General features: G+C 43.0%; 1 protein-coding gene across 1 annotated transcript in view; it reads left to right on the top strand.

The window, feature by feature from the left end:
* The first annotated feature begins 23,092 nt into the window (after positions 1-23,092).
* The window catches only part of SMURF2 (SMAD specific E3 ubiquitin protein ligase 2), a 119,253-nt gene continuing 117,383 nt past the window's right edge, over positions 23,093-24,962 (top strand). The window contains exon 1 of the mRNA XM_081219964.1: positions 23,093-23,252. Within this exon, the coding sequence (XP_081076090.1) occupies positions 23,201-23,252 (52 nt within the window). The 5' untranslated portion in view covers positions 23,093-23,200. The remainder of the gene's footprint in view (positions 23,253-24,962) is intronic.

Raw genomic sequence — 24,962 nt, forward strand, 5'->3', positions numbered from 1 at the left:
GAGAAATGGTAATTTATTCACACAGTGCAATACCACACAGTAACGAAAAAAACAAACCATGACTATACATAACAACATGGACAAATCTCACGAACATAATATTAAGTGAACAAAGTCAGACACCAGAGGGTAATACTGTATGATTCCATTTGCATGTAGTTCAAAAATAGGCAAAATTAATCTACGGTAATAGAAGTTGAAGTCGTGGCTATCCTGGGGGTCATAATGACAAAGGAGGCATGAGAGAGGCTTCAGGGTTGCTGGCAGTGTTCTGAAGTTCAGTTGGGAAGGTGGTTTAAAAGAGTGGGTCAAGTTGGTGAAAATTCATTGAGTTGTACATTTACAATTTGTGTACTTTTCTCTACCTGTGTTGTATTTCTATACAAAGCTTACACAAAGTCCTTATCTAAAAGGCCCTACATGGGCAATGCCACACCCTCTCCCCAACCCCCTTTTCCAACTGCACCCGAACTTTGCTCACTCCACTCAATATGTTGTTCTCCAACATACACTGTTGGTTGTTCCTCCCTTGAGGATTTTGTGCTTCCAGCTCCCTCTGCTTCCAGATCTCTACACAGCCTGCTTCCTAGCCTAATCAAGTCTCTGCTTGAACTTCTCCTCATCAGAGAACTCTCCCCTGACAAACCTCTGCGAAATAACATACTCCACCACTTTTGTCTCCTTACCCTTCTTAATCTTTCCTAAGCATTTACCACTGCTTTACATATTACAGTTTCTTTCTTCATTAATTTATTGTCTATCTCTCTTACTAGAATCTAGATTGAGAATAGATACTTTGTTTTCATTCATTGTTGTATTTCCAGTGCCTGAATCGGGGCCTGGCACATAGTAGGTGTTCAGTAAATATTTACTGGATGAATTAATGCAATATACAGCACAAATAAGCCAGACATGGTTCCCGCCCTCATTGAGAAAAGAACGCTTAGATCTTTAAAAGGAGTGTAAATAGTCTAGCTAGCTCTGAGGTAGGAGTTGTATTTCTTTGCATTTTCATAGGGTCTAGGACAGGGACTGACCTATAGAGCGGATTTTCAGTGAATGATTATTGTGGTCTTCAAAGCTACATTTCTGGGCTTAGAAATTCATTCCCTCAAAGAAAGAATGAAGACAATTGACTGAATAAATACATGAATATTTTTAGTCCCATCTGGTTTCCAAGCCATAGAAAGGAGACTGGATCCTAGCCCACTGGCAAGTTCTTGAAATCAAATTTGTGTGTGTGTGTGTGGTGTGCTAATACCATCAACTTATTGGAGATCACCAAATTGTACCACATTTGGACATCTTGACAAGAGCACTGCATTCTGAGTAGCAATTCTAGGGTATCGGGGCTCCCAGCATGCGGAGACTGGACTTGTCTTGATAAGTAGGATTAAGGCAGGGCAACAAGGAGCTCTAAGTAAGAACTTAAGACAGGGCTCCAGAGAGGGAACCCTCCTACACTGTTGGTGGGAATGTAAACTGGTGCAGCCAGTATGGAAAACAGTATGGAGGTTCCTTAAAAAACTAAAAATAGAGTTGCCATATGATCCAGCAATCCCACTCCTGGGCATATATCTGGACAAAAACTCTAATTCAAAAAGACACATGCACCCCTATGTTCATAGCAGCACTATTCGCAATAACCAAGACATGGAAACAACCTAAATGTCCATCGACAGATGAATGGCTAAAGAAGATGTGGTACTTATGTACAATGGAACACTACTCAGCCATAAAAAAGAATGAAATAGGGGGGTGGGAGGGAGGTCCCAGAGGGACGGTATATATGTATACATATAGCTGATTCACTTTGTTGTGCAGCAGAAACTAATACAACATTGTAAAACAATTATACTTCAATTAAAAAAAAACTAAAAAAAAATGAAATAATGCCATTTGTAAGAGCATGGATGGACCTAGAGATTATCTTACTAAGTGAAGTAAGTCAGAAAGAAAAAGACAAATAGCATATGATATCACTTATATGTGCAATCTAAAATATGACACAGGGACTTCGCTGGTGGCGCAGTGGATAAGACTCTGCACTCCCAGTACAGGGGGCCTGGGTTCAATCCCTGGTCAGGGAACTAGATCCCACGTGCATGCTGCAACTAAGAGTTCACATGCCACAAGTAAGGAGCCCGCCTGCTGCAACTAAGGAGCACGTGAGCCGCAACTAAGACCCGGTGCAACCAAATAAATAAATAAATAAAATATGACACAAAAGAACTTATTTACGAAACAGACTCACAGATATAGAGAACGAACTTGTGGTTGCCAAGGGGAAGGGGGAGTGGGGGAGGGATGGATTGGGAGTTGGGGATTAGCAGATGCAAACTATTATATGTAGAATGGATGAACAACAAGGTCCTACTGTGTAGCACAGGGAACTATATTCAATATCCTGTGATAAACCATAATGGAAAAGAATATGAAAAAGAATGTATATATATGTATAGCTGAATCACTTTGCTATACAGCAGAAATTAATACAGCATTGTAAATCAACTATAATTCAATAAAATAAATTTTAAAAAGACAGGGCTCCAGATTTGGGGAGGAACAGGGGCATTGGGTAGGGGACCAAGGAGGACAGGTCACTAGTTCAAGGATGTGCCTGGGCTGGTATCCTGGCTGGGAGTCTCACGTCCATTCATATCTTCAAGTTGGCCATCCCTGCCCTGTTCTGATAGTGATGTGAGCATTTGGCCACAGCGTGCATTAGGCTGCACTTGCACTGCCCGACTCTAAACCCAGAGTGTTTAGAGCCTCCTGGGTGCATGAGAGGATCATGGGATTTAAAGGGTTACATGACTGGTAATAACCCTCCTCCTGCCTGTTGGGTCTTTTATCCCACCAGCTCGCATACCTTCTCAAATAGTAATTAACCTCCCCACAGCCCCAAGTGGAAGCTAGAGACTTTAAACACAGTGTTCCTTGTTCAGCTGGGAGAAAAGAGGCAGGAGCACTTCTAAGTGTCTTGGCTGGAGGGCACGCACAGTGAGTCAGCGACATCTCCCAGGAGGGGAGTCTGGAGTCCTGTCCACAAGTGACATGTTTTACTTTAATCACCACCCCACCCAGCGCCTTCTTGTCGCTTCCTTCACAGCTCTGTGGTGTCTGTTACCACTCCTCCACCAGCTTGCCCTCTCCCAAAAATGTGTTGGAATTTTTCAACCATGAGATATTTTGCTTCCTTTGTTTTTCTTCTTTCCTCATAGGTTTGTAATCTTTTTATTTCTTTACTATCATTGTAATGAGGTCTCCCGAGACAGAGGAGAAAAACCCATATGGACAGTCTACCATTATTAAAAATTAAAATTGAAAATTATACTGATACCACCGCTTTCAAAAAATTCAGGGAAAAAAAGGTAGGGGGAATCTCTTGTCTCTCCTCCCAACAAAACCACTATTATCCTCTGGTGTTTTGCTCATATGATTCTTTGCTATGCATGTTTTCAGAATGTGGTCATATTCTTGGTTTGCATAAAGTTTATATCCTTCCTTTTTCACTTGACATTTGCATCAGAAGCATTTCCCCTACATTTTGACCTACTCTTTTTAATCATTGCTTTAAAGGGATTTCATCAGGGAGATTTACAAGAATACGCTTTAACCAGAATCCTATTGTTGGTATCTGTTACCAAATATTTAAGGTGTCCCTGGTATTTATAAGGGGTGTCTATACTCAGGTTTTTTTAATAAACTAGAAGAAGGTATCACTTGAATGTTTTCAGTGAAATTTGATATATTATAAGGGTATATAAATTAATGGGGAATATAGATAACTAAAAAAACAGTGTTGGGGACAACTGAGTAGCCAACTGGAAGAAAAAACCCTCAAATCCATATCTTGAACTAGGACATATTTCAAGATCACCAAATATTTAGATGTCCAAAAAAAAAAAAAAAAACCCTAAGAAACTATAAAAATACTTGAAGAATCCACTGGAGAATTTTTTTATTATTTCATAAATGAAAATCTTGTCCAAGTATGAAACGAAGTCCAGCATCCATAAAATTTAAAAATGAATAAATATGATTATATAAAATCTAATTTCTTCATGGCAGAAACCTCTATACAAGCTGTCAAAAGAAAAATGACAAACTGTGAAATACATTTTCGATTTTGAATACAGAAAGGGCTAATTTCTCTAATATATTAAGAGTTTCTACAATTGGTAAGGGAACAAGCCAGTAACCTAGTGGAAAATGGTCAAAGACTATATAGAGATATTTCACAGAAAAGGAAACAAAATATTCTTTTTTTTTTTTTTTTTTTTTTGCCGTACGCGGGCCTGTCACTGTTGTGGCCTCCCCCGTTGCGGAGCACAGGCTCCGGACGCGCAGGCTCAGCGGCCATGGCTCACGGGCCCAACCGCTTCGCGGCATGTGGGATCTTCCAGGACCGGGACATGAACCCGTGTCCCCTGCATCGGCAGGCGGACTCACAACCACTGCGCCACCAGGGAAGCCCTTTCTTTTTTCTTCTTTTTTCTTTTTTTAATATTCTTAAACATATGAAAAAATCTTCACTTTAAGAGCAATTGTTTGGAAAATTACCTGGACAGTAACACTCTATTTCTTCAGATTGAGAGGGACCAAAAATGCAGTTTAGCTTCATGGTTAAGATCCTAAACCTTAGCTTAGAGAACCTTGGTTTGAATCCCCATCCCACCATCTATGAGTTAGGTGGGTACGTTTACCATTTAACTCATTGATTTATCATGAGCAATGATGCCCTTTTGTGATATTGTGATTTATACATTTGGTCTTGGTCTTGTTCCTGTGACTGGCACAGAGCTCCTAAATCCCTTGGAATTTCTGAAGTGAGGAGAGTGGTAAAGGTGTCTTTTGTTATGTTAATGTGACCTATGGTTAGGGGCTGGTTGCCAGGAGACCCAACCATGTAATTAGAGAGTTAGAACTTTCAGTCCCACCTCCCCAACCTCTTGGGAGGGGGAGGGGCTGGAGATTGAGTTAAATTACCAATGGCCAATGATTTAATCAATCATGCCTGTGTGCTGAAGCCTCCATAAAAACCCCAAAGGAGAGGGTTCTGAGAGCTTCGGGGTTGGTGAACACATGGAGGTTGTTGAGGGTAGCGCTCTGGGAGAGAGCATGGAAGCTCCTTACCCTTTCCATGTACCTTGTTCCATACATCTCTTCCATCTGTCTGTTCCTGAATTAAATCCTCTTGTAATAAACCGGTAATCTAGTAAGTAAAATGTTTCTCTGAGTTCTGTGAGCTGCTCTAGCAGATTAATTGAAACTAAGGAGGGGGTTGCTGGAACCTCTGATCTGTAGCCAGTCAGTCAGAAGTACAGGCAATAACCTGGGTTTGTGATCAGCCTCTGAAGGGGGGTGTGGGCAGTCTTGTAGGACTGAGCCTTTAACCTGTGCAATCTGACGCTATCAGATAGATAGTGTAGAACTGAATTGAACTGTAGGATACCCAGCTGGTGTCAGAGCATTGCTTGGTGGTATGGGGGGAAACCCCTATCTACACATTGGAATTTGGGTGCAGAACCCTTTTGACTTTATAAGGGTATTTGTTGTACTGTTGACTAATTAACAAAAGATAGGAAACAACCTAATAAAGGATAGGTTAAATAAGTTAAGATATAACCAAGTTATACACTGAGATGGGATGATAATTAAAGAAAACAAGGTGTGAAAAAGGTTACGTATTATCAGTTTCCAAACTGTAATATTGGCTAGTCCCTAATATTGTCCCTAAGCGGGGGGCTGGGACAAGATTGGAGGATGCCTTTTCACTGTGTATCCCTTTGTATTTTTTGATTTTTGAGTGAAATTTATTGCCCATTCACAGAAAACTAACGTTTCCATTTTAAAAATTAAAATTAGAAGCTGCCAGCAGTAGGACTGATTTTTGTTTTGTTTTTTGCAGTACGCGGGCCTCTCACTGTTGTGGCCTCTCCCATTGCGGAGCACAGGCTCCGGACGCGCAGGCCCAGCGGCCATGGCTCACGGGCCCAGCCGCTCCGCAGCATGTGGAATCTTCCCGGACTGGGGCACGAACCCGTGTCGCCTGTATCGGCAGGTGGACTCTCAACCACTGCGCCACCAGGGAAGCCCAATTATACATATTTTAACATTTGAATAATTAAAAAAAATTTTATAGGGAAACCTTTATTTTTTAAAATTGTTTTAAATTTTTATTTTTTTAACTTTTTTTTTTAATTTTTTTTTTATAGTTGCCTGTTTCCTTTTTTTTTTTTTTAAGATGTTGGGGTAGGAGTTTATTAATTAATTTATTTATTTTTGCTGTGTTGGGTCTTCGTTTCTGTTTGAGGGCTTTCTCTAGTTGTGGCAAGTGGGGGCCACTCTTCATCGCGGTGCGCGGGCCTCTCACTATCGCGGCCTCTCTTGTTGCGGAGCACAGGCTCCAGACGCGCAGGCTCAGTAGTTGTGGCTCACGGGCCTAGTTGCTCCGTGGCATGTGGGATCCTCCCAGACCAGGGCTCAAATCCATGTCCCCTGCATTAGCAGGCAGATTCTCAACCACTGCGCCACAAGGGAAGCCCCTATTTTTTTAACATCTTTATTGAAGTATAATTGCTCCACAATGGTGTGTCAGTTTCTGCTTTACAACAAAGTGAATCAGCTATACATATACATATATCCCATTAAATATTTTTAAATATTAGAATTTTTTCTTTGAACTATATGTGCAAGTACTTGGTCCATTAATCGTTTGGGTTCTTGAGGTTTTTTTCTTGTGAACTTGTCTACATAATAAAAATATTAAAACTTTCCTAATCACATTTGGGAACAGAGTGCAGTCTGTTTCTTTTACTTTTGTGTTAATTTTTCTTGGGTTTGCATAAGTTTTAAAAATAATTTTATAGAGTTAAATTCATAATTTTTTCCTTTTTAGTCACTTTTATTGTTTTTAGGCTTGGGAAGTTATTCTCTGAAGGAAATAATAAAGAAAAGTAAATGAATCAGAAATAAGTTTGAATTGATAAACAAATTGAAGGGCTGATTCTTTGAAATATTAAAACAATCTGATGATCTAAGTAGACAAAAAAAGGGGGGAACCCTCACAATAACTACAATTAGAAATGAGGAAGAGAATATAATATCAGATGGGAAGAAACCCCTTAAAAATTAAAACATATGATGTTCAACTCAATTCTAGTAAATCTGCAACTCTTGATGAAGTGGAAAAATTTTTCAGGAGAACTATAAATGACCATAATTGATCCATGAAAAAGTAGTGTATCAGAATAAGCAAACAGGTATGGAAGAAACTGAATATGTATGTCATTAAAGAAAAAAAAATTCCAAGAAGGTCTCTGAGTTCAGAGAATTTGCCAGTCCATACTGTCCGCTTTTAGGAAAAGAAAGGCTGGTGGGCATGCAGTGAGACTGAGTCTCATTTTTCTGTAAAAAGGCTGTACCTAGAAAGACTTCATACCCTTTGACCTCAAGGTAATCCCAGTTCTAGGACTCAGTCTAATAAAATGACCGGGGAGTCATGGGCAAGTGTATTTTTTTTTAATATATAAAATTATTTATTTATTTATTTTTGGCTGTGTTGGGTCCTCTTTGCTGCGTGCGGCCTTTCTGTAGTTGCGGCGAGCGGGAGCTACTTTTCGTTGTGGTTCACGGGCTTCTCATTGCAGTGGCTTCTCTTGTTGAGGAGCACGGGCTCTAGGCGTGGGAGCTTCAGTAGTTATGGCACGCAGGCCCAGTTGCTTTGCGGCATGTGGGATCTTCCCAAACCAGGGCTCGAACCCATGTCCCCTGCATTGACAGGCGGATTCTTAACCACTGTGCCACCAGGGAAGCCCAGCAAGCGTATTCTTTATAGATGTAAACTAGTGAAAAATTGGAAACAACCTAAATATTCATCACTATTGGAATGGGCAATAAATCAAGTATATTTACAGGATAAAATACTATATAGCCACTTATAATAATAATATTTAATGATATGGAAACAGTCTCATGATAGGTGAAAAATCTGGATGTAAAATTGTTTTTACAGTATGATAACTTGGTTTAAATTTTTTTATGTTTATGTATAAAAACACAAGCTGGATCAAAATATTAATAGTGATTTTATCTAAATATTAAAAATTTTCTCCTTTGTACTTCTCTGATTTTCCAAATCTTCTACATTGAACATGTATTACTTTTATAATCAGAAAAATATTATTTAAAATACATAAATTTGCATAGAATCAGCAGTCAAAGGAAATATACAATGGTTATCTTTGAGTGAGAGATAAGTCATTTTTAGTTTCTCCTTTATAGTGTTTACCATTTTCCAAATTTTATAATGAGCAACTTTTCCTTTTTTTATAATAAACATTTAAAAAAACAATCAGTCTCCATAGGCTAGATAAGCTTTTAAGTATATTTTTAAGGTTCTCATAATTACTTTTAAGAGAATGGTAAATACACATGGTAAATATCACATTGTACATATTATTTTGTAATTTATTTTCCCTTAATGTATTATGACCATTTTTTTTTTTTTCTTTTTGGCGGTATGCGGGCCTCTCACTGTTGTGGCCTCTCCCGTTGCGGAGCACAGGCTCCGGATGCGCAGGCCCAGCGGCCATGGCTCACGGGCCCAGCCACTCCGCGGCATATGGGATCCTCCCAGACCGGGGCACGAACCCGTATCCCCTGCATCGGCAGGCGGACTCTCAACCACTGCGCCACCAGGGAGGCCCCTTATGACCATTTTTAATGAACATTTTAATGCTTTTAAATATTCATCTAAGATATAATTTTCAATGGTGTATTTTCTCATTATAGCTTTTAGCAGATTTTGATTTTCTAATTCAAACTCTGCTTCAATGAACATTCTTATTCATAAATCTTTCTCGGATAGTCCTCCAGTTTAAGTTCTCCTCAGTCTTCTGAATGAGGGTAACCCAGCCTCTGATTTCTCTCCAGAGCAACAGGACACTTATCCCCTCCCCAGGTGGGCAGTCCAGATCAGTGCCCCCTCAACTTGAATGTGCATTTGAGTCACCTGGGCATCTTTTTTTGAACTGCAGGTTCTGATTCAGTATGTCTTGGGTGAGACCCAGCACTTTTTTCTTTTCTTTTTTTTTTTAAATAAATTTATTTTTTTATTCATACTATTTATTTTTTTGTCTGCACTGGGTCTTTGCTGCTGTGCACAGGCTCTCTCCAGTTGCGGTGAGTGGGGACCACTCTTCATTGTGGTGCTCGGGCTTCTCATTGCGGTGGCTTCTCTTGTTGCAGAGCTTGGGCTCTAGGTGCATGGGCTTCAGTAGTTGTGGCACATGGGCTCAGTAGTTGTGGCTCGCGGGCTCTAGAGCACAGGCTCAGTAGTTGTGACACACGGGCTTAGTTGCTCCGCAGCATGTGGGATCTTCCTGGATCAGGGCTCGAACCTGTGTCCCCTACATTGGCAGGTGGACTCTCAACCACTGCACCACCAGGGAAGTCCCCCAGCACTTTTTTCTAGTGTCAAAGCCAATGTATCTTCTGCCAATTCAAATGACTCAGAAAGCCTTCTTCCTGTCTCAAGATCTATCTCAATAGAATTCTAATCCCAACTCCACCGCACTGGTCATGGCTCCTCCCTGCAAAACCATGTGGAAGAATTTTAATTCACCTGAACACGATCTCTTACCAGTTATTTTAAGGCAGCTGATGTGTTCCTCTGCGTTTTCTTTCTCAGCTTTTCATTCTGCATGGGGCATGGCTTGAAGTGCCTCAGCATCTTGATTTCTTTCTCCTTTGTCCTTTTTACAGTATAGCACCCAGAACTGAAAGTATTGCTTATGGCGTAGGCTGATGGGCTGTGGGTAGAGGGCGACTATCATGACCCTCATCCCCAAAAGAATCCTGCTGTGAATTCAGCTAACAGCCCATGACACTGGAATGACTCATGATGAGCCCACTGTCAGCTAAGAGCCTGAAGTCATTTCCACAGGGGGTGTTGTTGGTTCACATCTCCCTCAGCTTCTACTTGAGCAATTGAATCTGAATCTAAGTGACCCAAGGGATCCCTGTTAAGCTCCAGTTTTCTCACTTGAATTTGGCATAGGGCTGTCCTTGTCTCAGAGAAAAATGCTATGACCACAGGAAGGGGGCGATGTTGACTCAGGGATCCCACCACCATTTGGACCAGGACAGAGGTGTTGCCGGAATCTGCAAATTACTGTAAACCTTTATTGGCTTCATTTAGGAATCTTGCCATTGACAATCACATTTCTGAAGAAGGAATCTATAGCAATTGATGATAATGCAGTTTTTATTTTTAGTTTATTGAAGTAACCTTTCTCCTAACTAACCATTTCCTTTCCCCTGCCCATTTATCCAGTATGGGGTGAAATAATTTATATTAGTAATATGTAATGTTACTAACATATGAAATATGATTTTATATTCTTTGTGGAAAATTCAGAAAATATCAAAGTTAAAGAGGAAAATAAAAATCCCATATGATGCCATCATCTAGTTGATGATGTCATGTAGTTGATACACCCTTGTTGGTGTATGTCGTTGGTTGGTGTATGTCATCCTTTCATTCTTTTTTATTTGCATTTTTTTTTTTTTGGCTGCGCCACACAGCATGTGGGATCTTAGTTCTCCAAGCAGGGAACGAACCCGTGCACCTGTATCAGGAGCATGGAGTCCTAACCACTGGACTGCCAGGGAAGTCCCTGCATGTTTTTAATCTTACTAAAAAGCCAATATTTTAAACTTTTATTACATAAGTAACAGATGTTCATTATAGAAAAAAGTGGAAATATAAATATGCAAAAGAAGAAGAAATAGAAATCCTATTATCTAGAAATGACTTCTTGTTACATTTGGGTGTGTTTCTTTTAAGATGTTTAAATCTGCATATATATTTTATTTTTGTTAATATATTTATACAGTAATACTATATTATAAAGTTTTGTTTCACTTGACAGCATATTGGAAGCATTTTCCCACATAAAGAAATATATATATTAATGATATTTAGGGACTTCCCCAGTGGCACAGTGGTTAAGACTCTGCCTGCCAATGTAGGGGACACGGGTTCGAGCCCTGGTCTGGGAAGATCCCACATGCTGCGGAGCAGCTAAACCCGTGAGCCACAACTACTGAGCCTGCACTCTAGAGCCCGTGAGCCATAACTACTGAGCCTGTGTGCCACAACCACTGAAGCCCTCGTCCCTAGAGCCTGTGCTCCACAAGAGAAGCCACCGCAATGAGAAACCCGTGCACAGCAACAAAGACCCAATGCAGCCAAAAATAAATTTAAAAAAATTTTGTATAAAAAATAATGTTTAATATTTATGCATTATAGGTATGCTATGTATCTAATATTTAAAACTATATTTCTACATTTTTTTTTTTTTTTTTTTTGCGGTACGCAGGCCTCTCATTGTTGTGGCCTCTCCCGTTGCGGAGCACAGGCTCCAGACGCACAGGCTCAGCGGCCATGGCTCACGGGCCCAGCTGCTCCGCGGCACGTGGGATCCTCCCAGACCGGGGCACGAACCCGTGTCCCCTGCATCGGCAGGCGGACTCTCAACCACTGCGCCACCAGGGAAGCCCCTACAATATTATTTTAATGGCTGAATGTATTCCATAATATCAATGTACCATAATTTATTTAACTGTCCCTCTATGGTTCAATATTAAGACAGTTTGTTATTTTATTTATTTATTTATTTTTTTGCGGTACGCGGCCCTCTCACTGTTGTGGCCTCTCCCGTTGCGGAGCACAGGCTCCGGACACGCCGGCCCAGCGGCCATGGCTCACGGGCCCAGCCGCTCCGTGGCATATGGGATCTTCCCGGATTGGGGCACGAACCCGTGTCGCCTGCATCGGCAGGCAGACTCTCAACCACTGCGCCACCAGGGAAGCCCCGACAGTTTGTTATTTCTTGCTGGAATATAAAGTTTTTATTCGAAACAGAATCACTCACTAGGTCATGTGTTCTCAAACTTCTTTCTTAATATGTACTACTTGGTGATGCTTAACTCAATGTTCTTAAATATTATTTATTTATTTATTTTTAATATTTATGTATTTATCTGGCTGCACTGGGTCTTAGTTGTGGCATGCGGGATCTTTGTTGCGATGTGTGGGCTCCTTAGTTGCAGCACGTGGGATCTTTTTAGTTGTGGCATGCGAACTCTTAGTTACGGCATGTGGGATCCAGTTCCCTGACCAGGGATCGAACCCAGGCCCCCCTGAACTGGGAGGGCGGAGTTTTAGCCACTGGATCACCAGGGAGGTCCCCTCTTAAATATTTTTTAAACTTAACTCTATTACAATTATACATTTCAGTGTGCTAATAGAGTTTACCTACTTGGCATTTTTAATGGCCAATATGGCATTCTATTAGTTGCGTATATTATAGATTACTTAGCTATAACGTAATCACAAATGGCAATTTGAAATTGCTATTTCCAACAAGAAAATTCACAATGAACGTTGAACAATACAGTAGATAGCTTTTGTTTTTATTTTCCATGTATCTTTATATTCATATTCATGAACATTTTCTAACATTTTCTATATCCGTGCCTCTACTCCAGGCTGTAAAAGCTAAGTCAACAGAACCTCTCCTTTCAGGCTACTCTACCATGAGGGTAGGCAGGTTTCACTTTGATTTACTCAGAGTTCTTTCTTGTGACTCCTGCATGATGATGCAGGAGAGGAATTCCCTCCGTGGTCTTGACTGGCTGAATCACTTTTCATGGTTTCGGTTCTGTGGAAAACTATTCTAGAGAACATTTAGTGAACTGACTCTGAATGGTTTCACAGTGTGAGATTTACTCTGTAAGAATATTATTTCACCTGTAGTTGAGGAAAGTTGCTAGTCTTGGCAATCTCTCTTTTGTTATGAGAACTCACATGAGCCAAATTCCACTTTCAGAAACGCTGTGGGCCAAGCTTCATGCTGTGTAAGTTCATACCTAAAGATGGCAAATTTCTGAATGGGTTCATCAGATGAAAAACAACTTACTTGTGCTCACTGCCTTTCCTTAGAAATTAATTCCAGAATGTTTTAAATGCCTACATACAGTCATAGATTTAAACTGCTAATGATAGTAGTGAATGAATTCAGAAACAAGGCATATCGATATTTTCAGATGGATTACACCACATGCTTTAATAATTTTGCAAATAGGGAAATTCTGATATTGAAGGGAAACCCTCTTAGTTCCTATAAAGATAATATGTCATTCTGAAGAATATTTTTAAAGACAGCAACTTGAAAATTAAGAATTCCATTCATTTCAAGTTTGACAGGGTTTGGTACAATAAATATTTGATTAATGAATGTATAGTTTATATTTATTCTACCAGGATAGTAAAAAATATGGCTCTAGTCTCTCTCTCTCTCTCTCTCTTTTTTTTTTGGCCGTGCCTCGAGGCATGTGGGATCTTAGTTCCCCGACCAGGGATTGAACCCATGTCCCCTGCATTGGGACCGTGGATGGAGTCTTAACCACTGGACTGCCAAGGAAGTCCCTCTAGTCTCTTGACATTTGATTGCCATATGGAATATCTTTTGGTGGGAGCACAAGACTGGATATCATTTTGTCTTTGGGTTTTTTTGTTTTATTTATTATTATTTTTTTTGCGATACGCGGGCCTCTCACCGCCGCGGCCCCTCCCGCCGCGGAGCACAGGCTCTGGACGCGCAGGCTCAGCGGCCACGGCCCACGGGCCCAGCCGCTCCGTGGCATGTGGGATCCTCCTGGACTGGGGCACGAACCCGTGCCCCCTGTATTGGCAGGCGGACTCCCAACCACTGCGCCACCAGGGAAGCCCTGTCTTGGGGTTTTAACATTTGGTTTTCAGATGCTCTCCTCATGTTGTCTTATTCCAGCCTCAGTCTATTGACCACGGTGCTACTTTTCTAATTCTCTGTACTAAATCCATGTTCCACTTCTTGGCATCATCTGCCAGCTCTGGTTAAGAGTCCTTGTCCTCTGGAAGCCTAGGTGATGTTGGCCATGAAATAGGCCAACCTATTGATCACTCCCTAAGCTACAACTATGGGAATGGGGCATGTTGCACAAAAGTGATTATTGCATTAATCTTTCTGTGGAATGAGAAAAGAAAATCCTTTTTCAGCTCAGTCCCTAATAAAGTAGTAACTTTTCCTAGAGCCGAGTTAGGACTCCATAGGCCTTACATGGTTCCACTCTCCCTCTTGGCACTCTGCCCAGACTCCCTGTGAACAAGCCCAAGCTAGCCTGCTGGAGGATGAGAGACCATGTGGAACAAAGGCACGCCATCCCACCTGAGGCCACCTTAGATCAGCCAGTCCCCAGTTGATCTGCTAGCTAACCAGCAGCTGACCCAAGATGCATGAGTGAATCCAGCTGAGCTCAGAAGCCCAGTCCAAATTGCTGACCCATATAATTGTGAGCTAAATAAATGATTGTGGTTTTACACACTGAATTATGAGGTGGTTTGTTACACAGCAAAGGTTAAGTGGTTCACCCTGCTAGGGAGGTCTGGTTACATCACAGGTTTAGTAAGTTGGCTCAATTTTACTTGATTTTGAGATAATCTTCGGAGCTATCCTATTCTTCCCTAAAATCCTCAGCTCTACCATAGCCATTATTGTGGTGATGGAGGTCGTGGACACTGTAGTTGCAGACCTGGATCTGAATCCCTCTTAGGAGGGGCATGCATTGGCAAGCAATCTCTTAACCACTGTGCCACCAGGGAAGTCCCTGAACCTTATTTTCTTATCTGTAAAGCATGGAAAAGAGTATCACTTAATAATATCACTTGTGGTTGCTTATCCAATATCTATTCCTGGCCCCCCTATTTCCTTTCTAACAGAACTCTGATTCCATTCAGGTATTCATACATCCTCTGCATTGTTCTCTGAATTCTCTACATAGCCTAGATCAGGGGTGATTCCTCATTTGTCTCAACTAAATCTTGGAAATTCCATTCTGCTCGCCAATGATTAGTTTAAGAGTGGGCTAGGATCAAATTCTGACCGATGAGAGCTGAGAGGGAAAGATGCTAGTGTGAAGGGGCTTCTGGGAAGGATATCCTCACTCTTAAGAAGCAGATGAGGAAGGGATGATTTGTCTCTTCTGAAGACTGTTTGGTCTGGACACAAGGCCTGGGACTGTCGTAGCCATCTTGTGGTCATGTTTACTTGAAGGCAAAACCAAAGCCCTGAGGAAGGCAGAGGCATGAGATGGGAAGAACCTGGGTCCTTGAATGTATCACTAAACCACTGAAACTCCAATTACGGAATCAACCCTATCTCAGAGCTACTTGTTTTGTGAAATAATAAATCTCTATTATTTAAGTTTGTCTGGGTCAGGTTTTCTGTTTCTTGCTAATCCAAGCATATCCTGAGTGATATATCCTTTAAGACAGCATCTGGCACATAGTGAGCCCTCAATAAGCATTAGCTCTTTTTTTTTTTTTTTTTTTGACTGCCCCACCTGGCATGCAGGATATTAGTTCCCCCACAGGGGATTGAACCCGTGCCCCCTGCAGTACAAGCGCAGAGTCCTAACCACTGTACTGCCGGGGAAATCCCAATAACCATTAGCTGTTGTTAGAATTGTATTGGCGGCTTTCCCTCAACCATTAAATAGTTTCAGATTTCACAGATCTTGGAAAAACACTTTACTGAATTCTACTGACCCTCCCAGTTATGACGCTGTGCTCTTTACCTATGGCCTTAGATCTAGAGCAGGGGTTAGTGCTACGGACAGTAGGCCAGATCTAGCCCACCGCTTGCTTTTGTAAATAAAGACTTTTTAGGACAAAGCTACACGCATTCATCCATCGCTGCTCTTGCATTACAACACCAGAGTTGAGTAGTTGCACAGGGGGCTCTATGGTTGGCAAAGCCTGAAATATTTACTCTCTGGCCCCTTATAGAAAAAGTTTGCTGGCCTGTGTTTTGGAGCCAGTTCTTTACCTCCTCAATGATTATTCACTTGGAGACCTTATTAACCAGGCAGATTACAGCTTCCATCCCAGAGATTCTGCTTCCCTAAATGTATCCGCTAGGACTCTTGTGGGCAAGTGACTGAAGACCTGACCCAAACTATGTGATGGCTTTAGGAATGGCTGGATCCAGGGGCTTAATGGGATAATCAAGATCATATTCCACGCTCTTCATCCCTTGGCCCCTCTTCCTCTGTGTTGATTCTAATCTCAGACAGTGTCTGCCATTGAGGGCCACAATATGGCCCTGCAGTGTCTGTCCTTCCTAGTTTATGTTTAGTGGGAAAGAGGTAAAATGTTTCTCAACATGTTTGGTAAAACTTTGGAGAATCACTGTGATTGATTTGACCTAAACATTGAAAGTGCATTCTAGAGAGCAACAGATAATTCTCTTCTTACCCTTTGTATTTTATGTATTGTTTCCTCATTGGTTGTCTTCCTCCACTAGATTACAAGCTTTAAGAACGGTGCTCAACAGCTATCATATGCTTAGTAAATATCATTTTGAATGAATGAATGTATATGTATATTTATTTAAAAATTGGAATTGGGATCATTCCTCATGTATATTTTTGTTTTCTGCTTTTAAAAAATTTATATATTTATATCATGAGCATTCCTTTTATACCACTAAAGCGGTTTGGATTGCATTCCAAAGACAACAAGCAGCCACTGAAGGTTTTTAAGCAATGGTTGACATTGACCCATTGGCTTATGAGCCATGTTGATCTCATTCTGGCCCATATTCTCTGCATTACCCATAAAGACTGCATCATACAAATATTTCCACATCTCCTCCCATCCCACCCTTAGAGAATTATGTTGTAGCTACTACAGTTTTTATTCTGAAGATGATTGGATATGACTGTTTTTTAGAGCCTGCTCGTGTTGCTCAGTTGTCCAAAGTAGTTGCAGTTGAGCGATGCGCCCGCTCCCTTTCCCCCGGGGCCGGGGCTACGACCTCATCCCGAAAAGATGTGTTGCTTCATGATATCAGCTTACAGCAAACCATGTACAGATAACTTTCCAAACATTTCATTGTAATACTTCCACGCTTAAATCACCAAACTGGCTTTGGAAAATATGCAATCCCTTCAAATTACATTCTCTTGTAACTCAGAATTCACAATATCATAGGGCAGTGTGTATACTTAAGACATTTGAAAATGGGTCCATAAAAGCGGCCTAGATTTACAGGATTGTTAATTTTTTTTAAAAGCACACTATTGTAAATGTAACAAATGATGAAAATCAATTATACAGTGTGCCTTTTTACCTGTATTGTATATAATATAATTGGGTATGGAAGGGATTGAGAGGTTGTTTTAGTTTCCTAGGGCTCTCGTGAGAAAGTATCACAAACTGGGTGGCGGAAAACAACAGAAATTTATTTTGCCCCCGTTCTGAAGGCTAGAAGTCCAGAATTGGCAAGGCCATGCTCTCTCTGACAGTACGGATAGAACCCTTCCTTGCCTCCGCCCAGCTTCTGGTGGTGGCCAACAATCGCTGGCTTTCCTTGGCTTGAAGCTTCACTCTCCAATCTCTGCCTCTGTCATCACATGGCATTCTTCCTGTGTGTCTCTGACTTAAAACAGCATTTTCCTCTTCTTTGAAGATACCAGTCGTATTGAATTAGGACTCACCCTAATGGCCTCATCTTAATTAAAGGCCCTATTTCCAAATAAGATTACATTCACAGGTTCAGGGGGTGGAGTTTAGGACTGCAACATACCTTTTGGGGGGACAAAAATCCAACCTGTAACTGAGGTCATCTAGCCCATCTCTCTACTGGACGTATGATCTGCTGTATAAGATCTGTCCAGTCGTAAGACTTAGGCACAAAGTATGATAGTCAATTTAGGTCAAACCCAGGTAGGTGGAGTAGGGGCAGAAAGAGGGTCCTGGCACAAGATCGTCCCACACTCACTAGGGTGAGATAGCTGCTGTTGTACTGACCTAGTTATAGAAATTGGTTGCAGAGCTGGGTGGGTAGGATAAGGTCTAAAGAGTGATGCAGGGAAAGTCTGGTGCTGGGCAGAGCACAGAGAACACTGGTGGGGAATCCAGCTGGCTGGTAGCAAACGTTCTGGGTAGATGTTTAGATGGGTGGGATGGTCATTATCCTCTAGATCACCACTGTTCAATAGGAATATAAAGTGAGTCACACTTGTAGTTTCAAATTTTCCAGTAACCATATTAGAAAAAGCAAAAAGAAATGGGGAAATTAAGACTTTATTTTATTTAATCCAAGATATCCAAAATATTATCATTTCAATATGTCATTAATATAAAAAAGATTAACATATTTTGCCTTCTCTTTTTTTTTTGCCTCATACTAAGTCTTTAAAATCCAACGTGCATTTTATACTTGCAGGGCATCACAAGTCATATTTCAAGAGCACGATAGGCATATGTATTAGACTGCACTATATCCTAGAAGTGCTGCCCTGGGGTGGTAGGATCCGAGCCACAGGCTGGGTTGTAGGTGAGACTCAGTTCTGGGGAGAACACAGGCAGGAACAAGGCAGAATCTAAGGGTGTTTAGGGAAGAGTTTAGGACAGCCTGAAGAGGAAAATGTGTTCCAAGGAGAGACAAAGTGAATGAAAGGGGGAGGGATCCACTTAAACTTGCTTAAGTAAGGGATGGGGTGATTATTCTGCACTGTGAGATCCCTTGGAAATGAATTGTAAGAAGTCGCACCTGGGCTGGGAGTACTGGCAGGAAACTGGTCAATCACTCTCTTTGTTTCCCTCTTTAGAGTTATGAAGCCTCTTATCTCCATTTCTCTCTGCTTGTCTGTTTTTTTTTTTTTTTTTTTTTTTTTTGCGGGCCTCTCACTGTTGTGGCCTCTCCCGTTGCGGAGCACAGGCTCCGGATGCGCAGGCTCAGCGGCCATGGCTCACAGGCCCAGCCGCTCCAGCCGCTCCGCGGCATGTGGGATCCTCCCGGACCGGGGCACGAACCCGCGTCCCCTGCATCGGCAGGTGGACTCTCAACCACTGCACCACCAGGGAAGCCCCCTGCTTGTCTGTTTTGTTAGTCTCCTTCTACACACTCATTTCCTCTTTTATTTACCTAATTGAACCTTAAAATGGCTTCCTCAGCTGCTAACTCTAGGACATCTCCGCTCAGCTCCCCACCACTAACTCAGTGGCTTAGTGTCCCATTTCACGTTCCAAGGAGAGAAAATCTGATCTGCCACTTGGTCACTCATCCACCTTTGGCTCAGTTAGCTGAGGCCAAGCTCACCTAGTACAAACGGAGCCACCCAGGCTCATCCCTAGTCTAAGGCAGTGGTTCTCAAAGTGGGTTCTCTCCACCAGCAGCATTAGAAACATAAATTCAGGGCCCTCACCCCAACCTACTGAACCCGTGTCTCTGGGGGTGGAGCCTAGGATACTATGTTAGAGCCATGGGTGAGGGCAGATTCCCTCAGAAGAGGATGTGGGTAAGGACTACCATCTTAGTACACCAAGGTAGAGGCGGAGAAGGCCAGAGCTGAGGGGAGTAGCATGGGGGAGCCCACACCTGGAGAGAGAGGGCCCGGATGTGACCACAACTTCCATCACTGGGGACCAGGTGTGCTGGGAGGGTGTGAGGGAAGGGGTCACAGAGAACAGCTCAGAATGTGACCTAATCCTAAATCATGTCAGAACAGGACTACATGTGAGGGTTTTTAGTGAACCTAACTTTGAGGACCTGGGACAGGCAGAGGCAGAGAGGAAATGAGTGGAGGTCGGAGAGGGAGAGTCAGGTTGATAACAGCAAGTATATGGGGGCTGTGCTTGGCTGCTTCATCAGTTACAAGCTGATTTGGAGGAAGCTAGAACTAAATATTAAATCAAATTAATAACAGTTAAACATTAAAGAAAGTTGAATTTTTAAGCAGTGGTAGAAACTGCTGAGTGCCTGATGTTTGCTTTTTCCATGGCACATAAACTGTATTAAATTTGAAATTTACACTACAAAAATAGCTTCACAGGAGTACCATTATTAACATAACCTTACCTCTGACAGATTTTTTATTACTGGAGACAACTCTTCTATGTACAAAATATATTAACGGCTGGAGCAAAAGAAAAATACCAACTACAGATGGTAAGCATTTTCTTGCAAAGTCACATCAAATTTAACATTAGCCTTGGAAAATAGAAACATATTTAAACAAAAGATTTTAGATATTCTTAGAACTGTGTAGATTTTCACCTCTGGTCTAGGATTCCATCATAAAGAGTGCAACTTTAAGTGATTAAAATAAGTTAATGAAAAAGTTTACCACTTCTGCTCAAAAAAGCTATTTAACGAGTTGTTACAGCATTTTCATTGGCAAGGTTCTATTAAATGGCATTTATGGAAAAAGACATATTTTATTGGTATAAAGTAGGTGGAGTTAGTATACTTGAGAAAGATGCCTAAAACAATGATTCGATAAAGGTGCACAATTCCACTGAGAGCAAATTAGAAGTCATAAGGGAATAAAAAGGCTTTGAAAAGATTTTCTGCAATTCCCATACCCATTAGAGACATGTGCAAGTAAAATTTACATTAGAAGTAGATTTCTATTTTGGGCAGAAAGAAAAGAGTGAATTCCTGAGAATTGTTATTCCTCCTTTCTTTCTCAAAAATATGTCTAAAAGTGTTGCCATGATGAAGCAATGCTGTGCATCTAACGCTGAAATGTAATCCAATGAAAATTTAGCTCTCCTGAATAGTATAAATGGTTTTATTCTTTTTTTTTTAATTAATTAATTTATTTATTTGTTGGTTATTTTTGGCTGCGTTGGGTCTTCGTTGCTGCACGCGGGCTTTCTCTAGCTGTGGCGAGCAGGGGCTTCTCATTGTGGTGGCTTCTCTTGTTGCCAAGCACAGGCTCTAGGCACGCGGGCTTCAGTAGTTGTGGCACACATGCTCAGTAGTTGCGGCTCGCGGTCTCTAGAGCGCAGTCTCAGTAGTTGTGGTGCACGGGCTTAGTTGCTCCGCGGCATGTGGGATCTTCCTGGACCAGGGCTCGAACCCGTGTTCCCTGCATAGGCAAGCGGATTCTTAACCACTGCTGCACCACCAGAGAAGTCCCTAAAGTATTCTTATATGAATCTCTTTTTAAACAATGAGATTTAAACTTACATGCAGGCAAGCGTAAACAAATCCTCCTCTGCATATTAAGCATGTATACATTTTTCTGAACTGTCACTTACATATTTGAATGTACTGCTTTAAACTTCACAACAGGCAATCTCCACAGCTCCTCCATTGTGTTCTGAAACCCTAACTTCTGTTACCTAATACAAAGCTACAAATTGTGTTAGTGGGTGGTTGGGAACAGTGGGTGCCATTAGAATGAGGCAAATGCGTATGTATACATCAGTTTGCTAAGTTTTATTGCCATTATACATCTAGTCCTTTAAATTGTGATCACAACTATTGAAATTGATTAGTGTATCTTCAGAGCTTCTGTAGGACAAAGAAGCATTTCTAAAGGAACTTGTTCACTGCTTTGCACATAGTAGGCACTCAGTATTTGTTGAATGAATTTCTAGCACCGTCCCCTGAATTTCTAGTCTAACTTCCAGAACTTTATCTAATTTTTGGATCACTTTAATTGTAGGGCTGTATCCAGACTGATGAGATGTTCTTGGAGGTAACTTGATCTGGAGAATAAAATGACATCACTAATGAATTAAAAGAAATGACTGACACTGACTTAGGATTAAAATATATCAGACTTTATTAAACATTTAAAATTGCAATAGTAGTAGTCTTGAGCAAAACTAATAAGGCACACAAAAAATCCCCCATGCATACGTTTGCATGCATACATACAACTTTTTATTCTGCTTTTAAACTTGATTATTTGTAAACTCTTCCATATTATATGGTCTTCATAATTGCCATTTAAATGGCATTAAACCCCATGCTGTTGATGTAATGCGCCATTAGGCTGTTAGCTCATCCCCCTTTTGTTATTAACCGAAGTTTGCAAAGAACATCTGTACTGTCATATCAAGAATAAATTCCGAACAGTGCGATTTCAGGGTCAAAGGGTAAGGTACACTTATTTTTATTTCATTTTCTATTTTTTCCCTCCTGAGATAACGAAATACAGTACTGTACGAAGAGCTTTTCATACATTGCTCTCGAAGGCTTATCTTGTTAATTATCCTTGCAGGCATTATTATCCTCCTATCCTTGAGCTACAGCTGCAAAAGGAGCCCAAGCAGGCCGGTAACCTGATCTCGTTCACCAGGTGAGTCCTGGATGGTGGTGGCAACTACGATACCAGGAGCAAAACACCCCGGGGGGTTTGCTGGAACCCTCGGTAAGGGAATAGTGTCTCTTCCCTCACCCCAGCGACGCTCAATCCGGAGCGCAGCGGATTCGGTGATAACTTTGCTCGCCCCAGCCTCTCAGAGCCCTGCACGCAGTGGGCGTCTAATAAAAGCGGTCTGCATTGCACTGACAAAAGCTCTCTCCCTTAAGCGGGCTGAACACTAGGCCCTCCTGGCACCACAGACCTCGGCGCCGCCACTCTGCTTCTTTGCCCGCTCCTTCCTCAAGTTCCTGCATGGGACAGCAGGACACACCAGCACAGACCGACGCGCCCAGGCCGAACCCGGGCCTGGCGCCCCAGCGCCCCAGGCACCCTGTGCGCGCCTGCCCAGACCCCGCCCTCCGGCCCCGCCCCCGTCGGTCCCGCCCCCCTCCGTCTCCTCCCCGCCCCCGGAGCCGACGAGTGGCGGCGGCGGCCCCAAGACCCGGTTCCCTCAGACAAGAGGGCGGGTGGAGGAGGAAGCGGCCGAGCCCCGAGTCCTGCTCCGGCGCCGCCGAGCACCGCCCGCCTCAACCGGCCGGCCCCGTCGGCTCCTGGGCCTTGCCGAGCCGAAAGGAGGGAAACGCGGAGGCGGCTGCGTGGAGGCAGCGGGGGCGCGGGAGCGGGCGGAGGCGGCGCGGCCGGCCGCGGCTGCCGCTTTGTTGTGCGTCCCGGGCCGAGGAAGGAGAAGTGGGAGGAGGGGGGAGCTCGGCGTCCCGCTCCCTCCGCGGCTCATGGCGACGACGCTCGGCACATCCGGGACCCTCCGGCCGTGGCGGCCGCGGCGCCGGCTGCTCGGGCCCCAGCCCCGGCCGCTGTGGTGACTGAGCCGCGCCTCGCCGTCGCCCCCGCCCCGCCCGCCGCCCGCCGGCCCCGGGCCCCGCGCCGCGGCCGCAGCCCCGCCGCCGCCCCCGCCGCCGGGGACATGTCTAACCCCGGGGGCCGGAGGAACGGGCCCGTCAAGCTGCGCCTGACAGGTGAGGGGGTTGGGCGGGCGGCAGGAGCCGGGCCGGGGCGGCCGCGGTGTGGCCGAGCCGGCGGGGGGGGGTGCCTGTGGCCTTGAGAAGGGCCAGGGTCGCGATGAATGGTGAGTGGAGAGTCGGGAACGTGGGAAGGCCTAGTTCAGGGAGAGTAATTGCAAACCACTCTGCCTTGTTTGGAAATTCTTACAAAAGCCAAGGGTGACTCGGGTGTCTTTTGTTGGGGGGGTGTCCCCCGGTTGGAATTCCTGGCGGATTTGAGGTCGAAAAGCCTGGGTCGAGAAGCACGGTTCTCTCCCGGGGCGTCGGGGAGCAGCCCTTGGGCTAATGCCCAGGTGGGGTCGTTGAGGGGATGAGGAGCTCCTGTGGCGGGGATTATTGAATCCGGCTGCTGACTGCGCGCAGTAAACACTCCTTAAAGATGGAGCGCTTAACGGGAGTGAGTGTGTGTGTGTGTGTGTGTGTGTGTTCCCTGGTTGTTAACTTATTCGCCCACTTGTACCCGTGTGTGTGTGTGTGTGTGTGTTCGTTCCCTGGTTGTTAACTTATTCGCCCACTTGTACCCGTGTGTGTGTGTGTGTGTGTGTGTTCCCTGGTTGTTAACTTATTCGCCCACTTGTAACCCGCGTGCAGAACCTTCCCTCTCTGCTGCCAGCCACGGCAGCCGGTGCCACACACCTGAAACGCACGGCTTTGAAAGGGAAGGAGACTGAGGTTGACTTTTCCGGTGTGTCTGCCTGATCCGACAACTCAGGCTCATTGTACGCTCTGTGTTTTGGAAGTGTTTGATTGTAGGGTAGTGTGTTTGGGGTTGTTCCTTGTAGGCCGCAGAACTTGTGTCTCACTGCTAACTCTAGACCTGCTTTAAAAACACATTTTTGGGGTCCATTTCTAAGTATGTACTCAGACAGACTTTAAGCGAAGTTTTCTCTCTCTCCCCACTCTCCTCCCCTTCCCTTTTCTAAATGGAAAAGAATGTCTGGAGGGGTTGCTAGATAGCAGGCTTTTCTTACAAAGTGTTTATGATTCCAAGTGCATGAAATCTTTAACGTTACAGGTACGTTTTGCTTACAGTGCCATTTTTGATATTCTTACATGGTCGTGTTACCCTATTATAAGGAAAAATTATTTGGGGTTTGAAAAGTGTAATGGAAACCAGTGTACTTATCCTAGTTTCAGTATTCATTCTTAATTATCCACGTTGATATTCAGTTGTGTGGTGAGGAAGGTGGCTTTCCTTAGAGAATCTGTGTGTGTATGTGTGTGTGGGTACGCGTGTAAGAATAAACTGTAATTATGTTTGCTTCCACTAGACTTTGAGATTTATATGGACTAATTTTGTAATTGAATGCTTGTGTGTCACATCCCAGTCCACTGGCTGAACTTTCGAGATAAAAACTTGCAGTGAATTAGGTATTTGAGAATTTAGCCTGACTGTATATGTTGGCTGCAGTTTTTAAAATATATTACTTTCATGACAGTTTTACCTTCCTTAGGGAAGATTGCAAAGAATCATTAACTGAGTGGTTCTTAATGGAAAACCTGGATTGGGAGATGCCTGTCTCCCCTACTTCCCACCATTCAGTTTCCTTATTTTCTTACTAAGCAATGGAAACCTTTATAAGGGATCTTTGTTGCTTTAGAGTTTATCTACTCTATCTGTTCCTCTCGGGAGTCAGCCCTGTGTCAGTGATGATGGAAAGAACC

This window comes from Mesoplodon bidens (assembly GCF_964165515.1).
Source record: "Mesoplodon bidens genome assembly, chromosome: 19".
Taxonomy (NCBI): Eukaryota; Metazoa; Chordata; class Mammalia; order Artiodactyla; family Ziphiidae; genus Mesoplodon; species Mesoplodon bidens.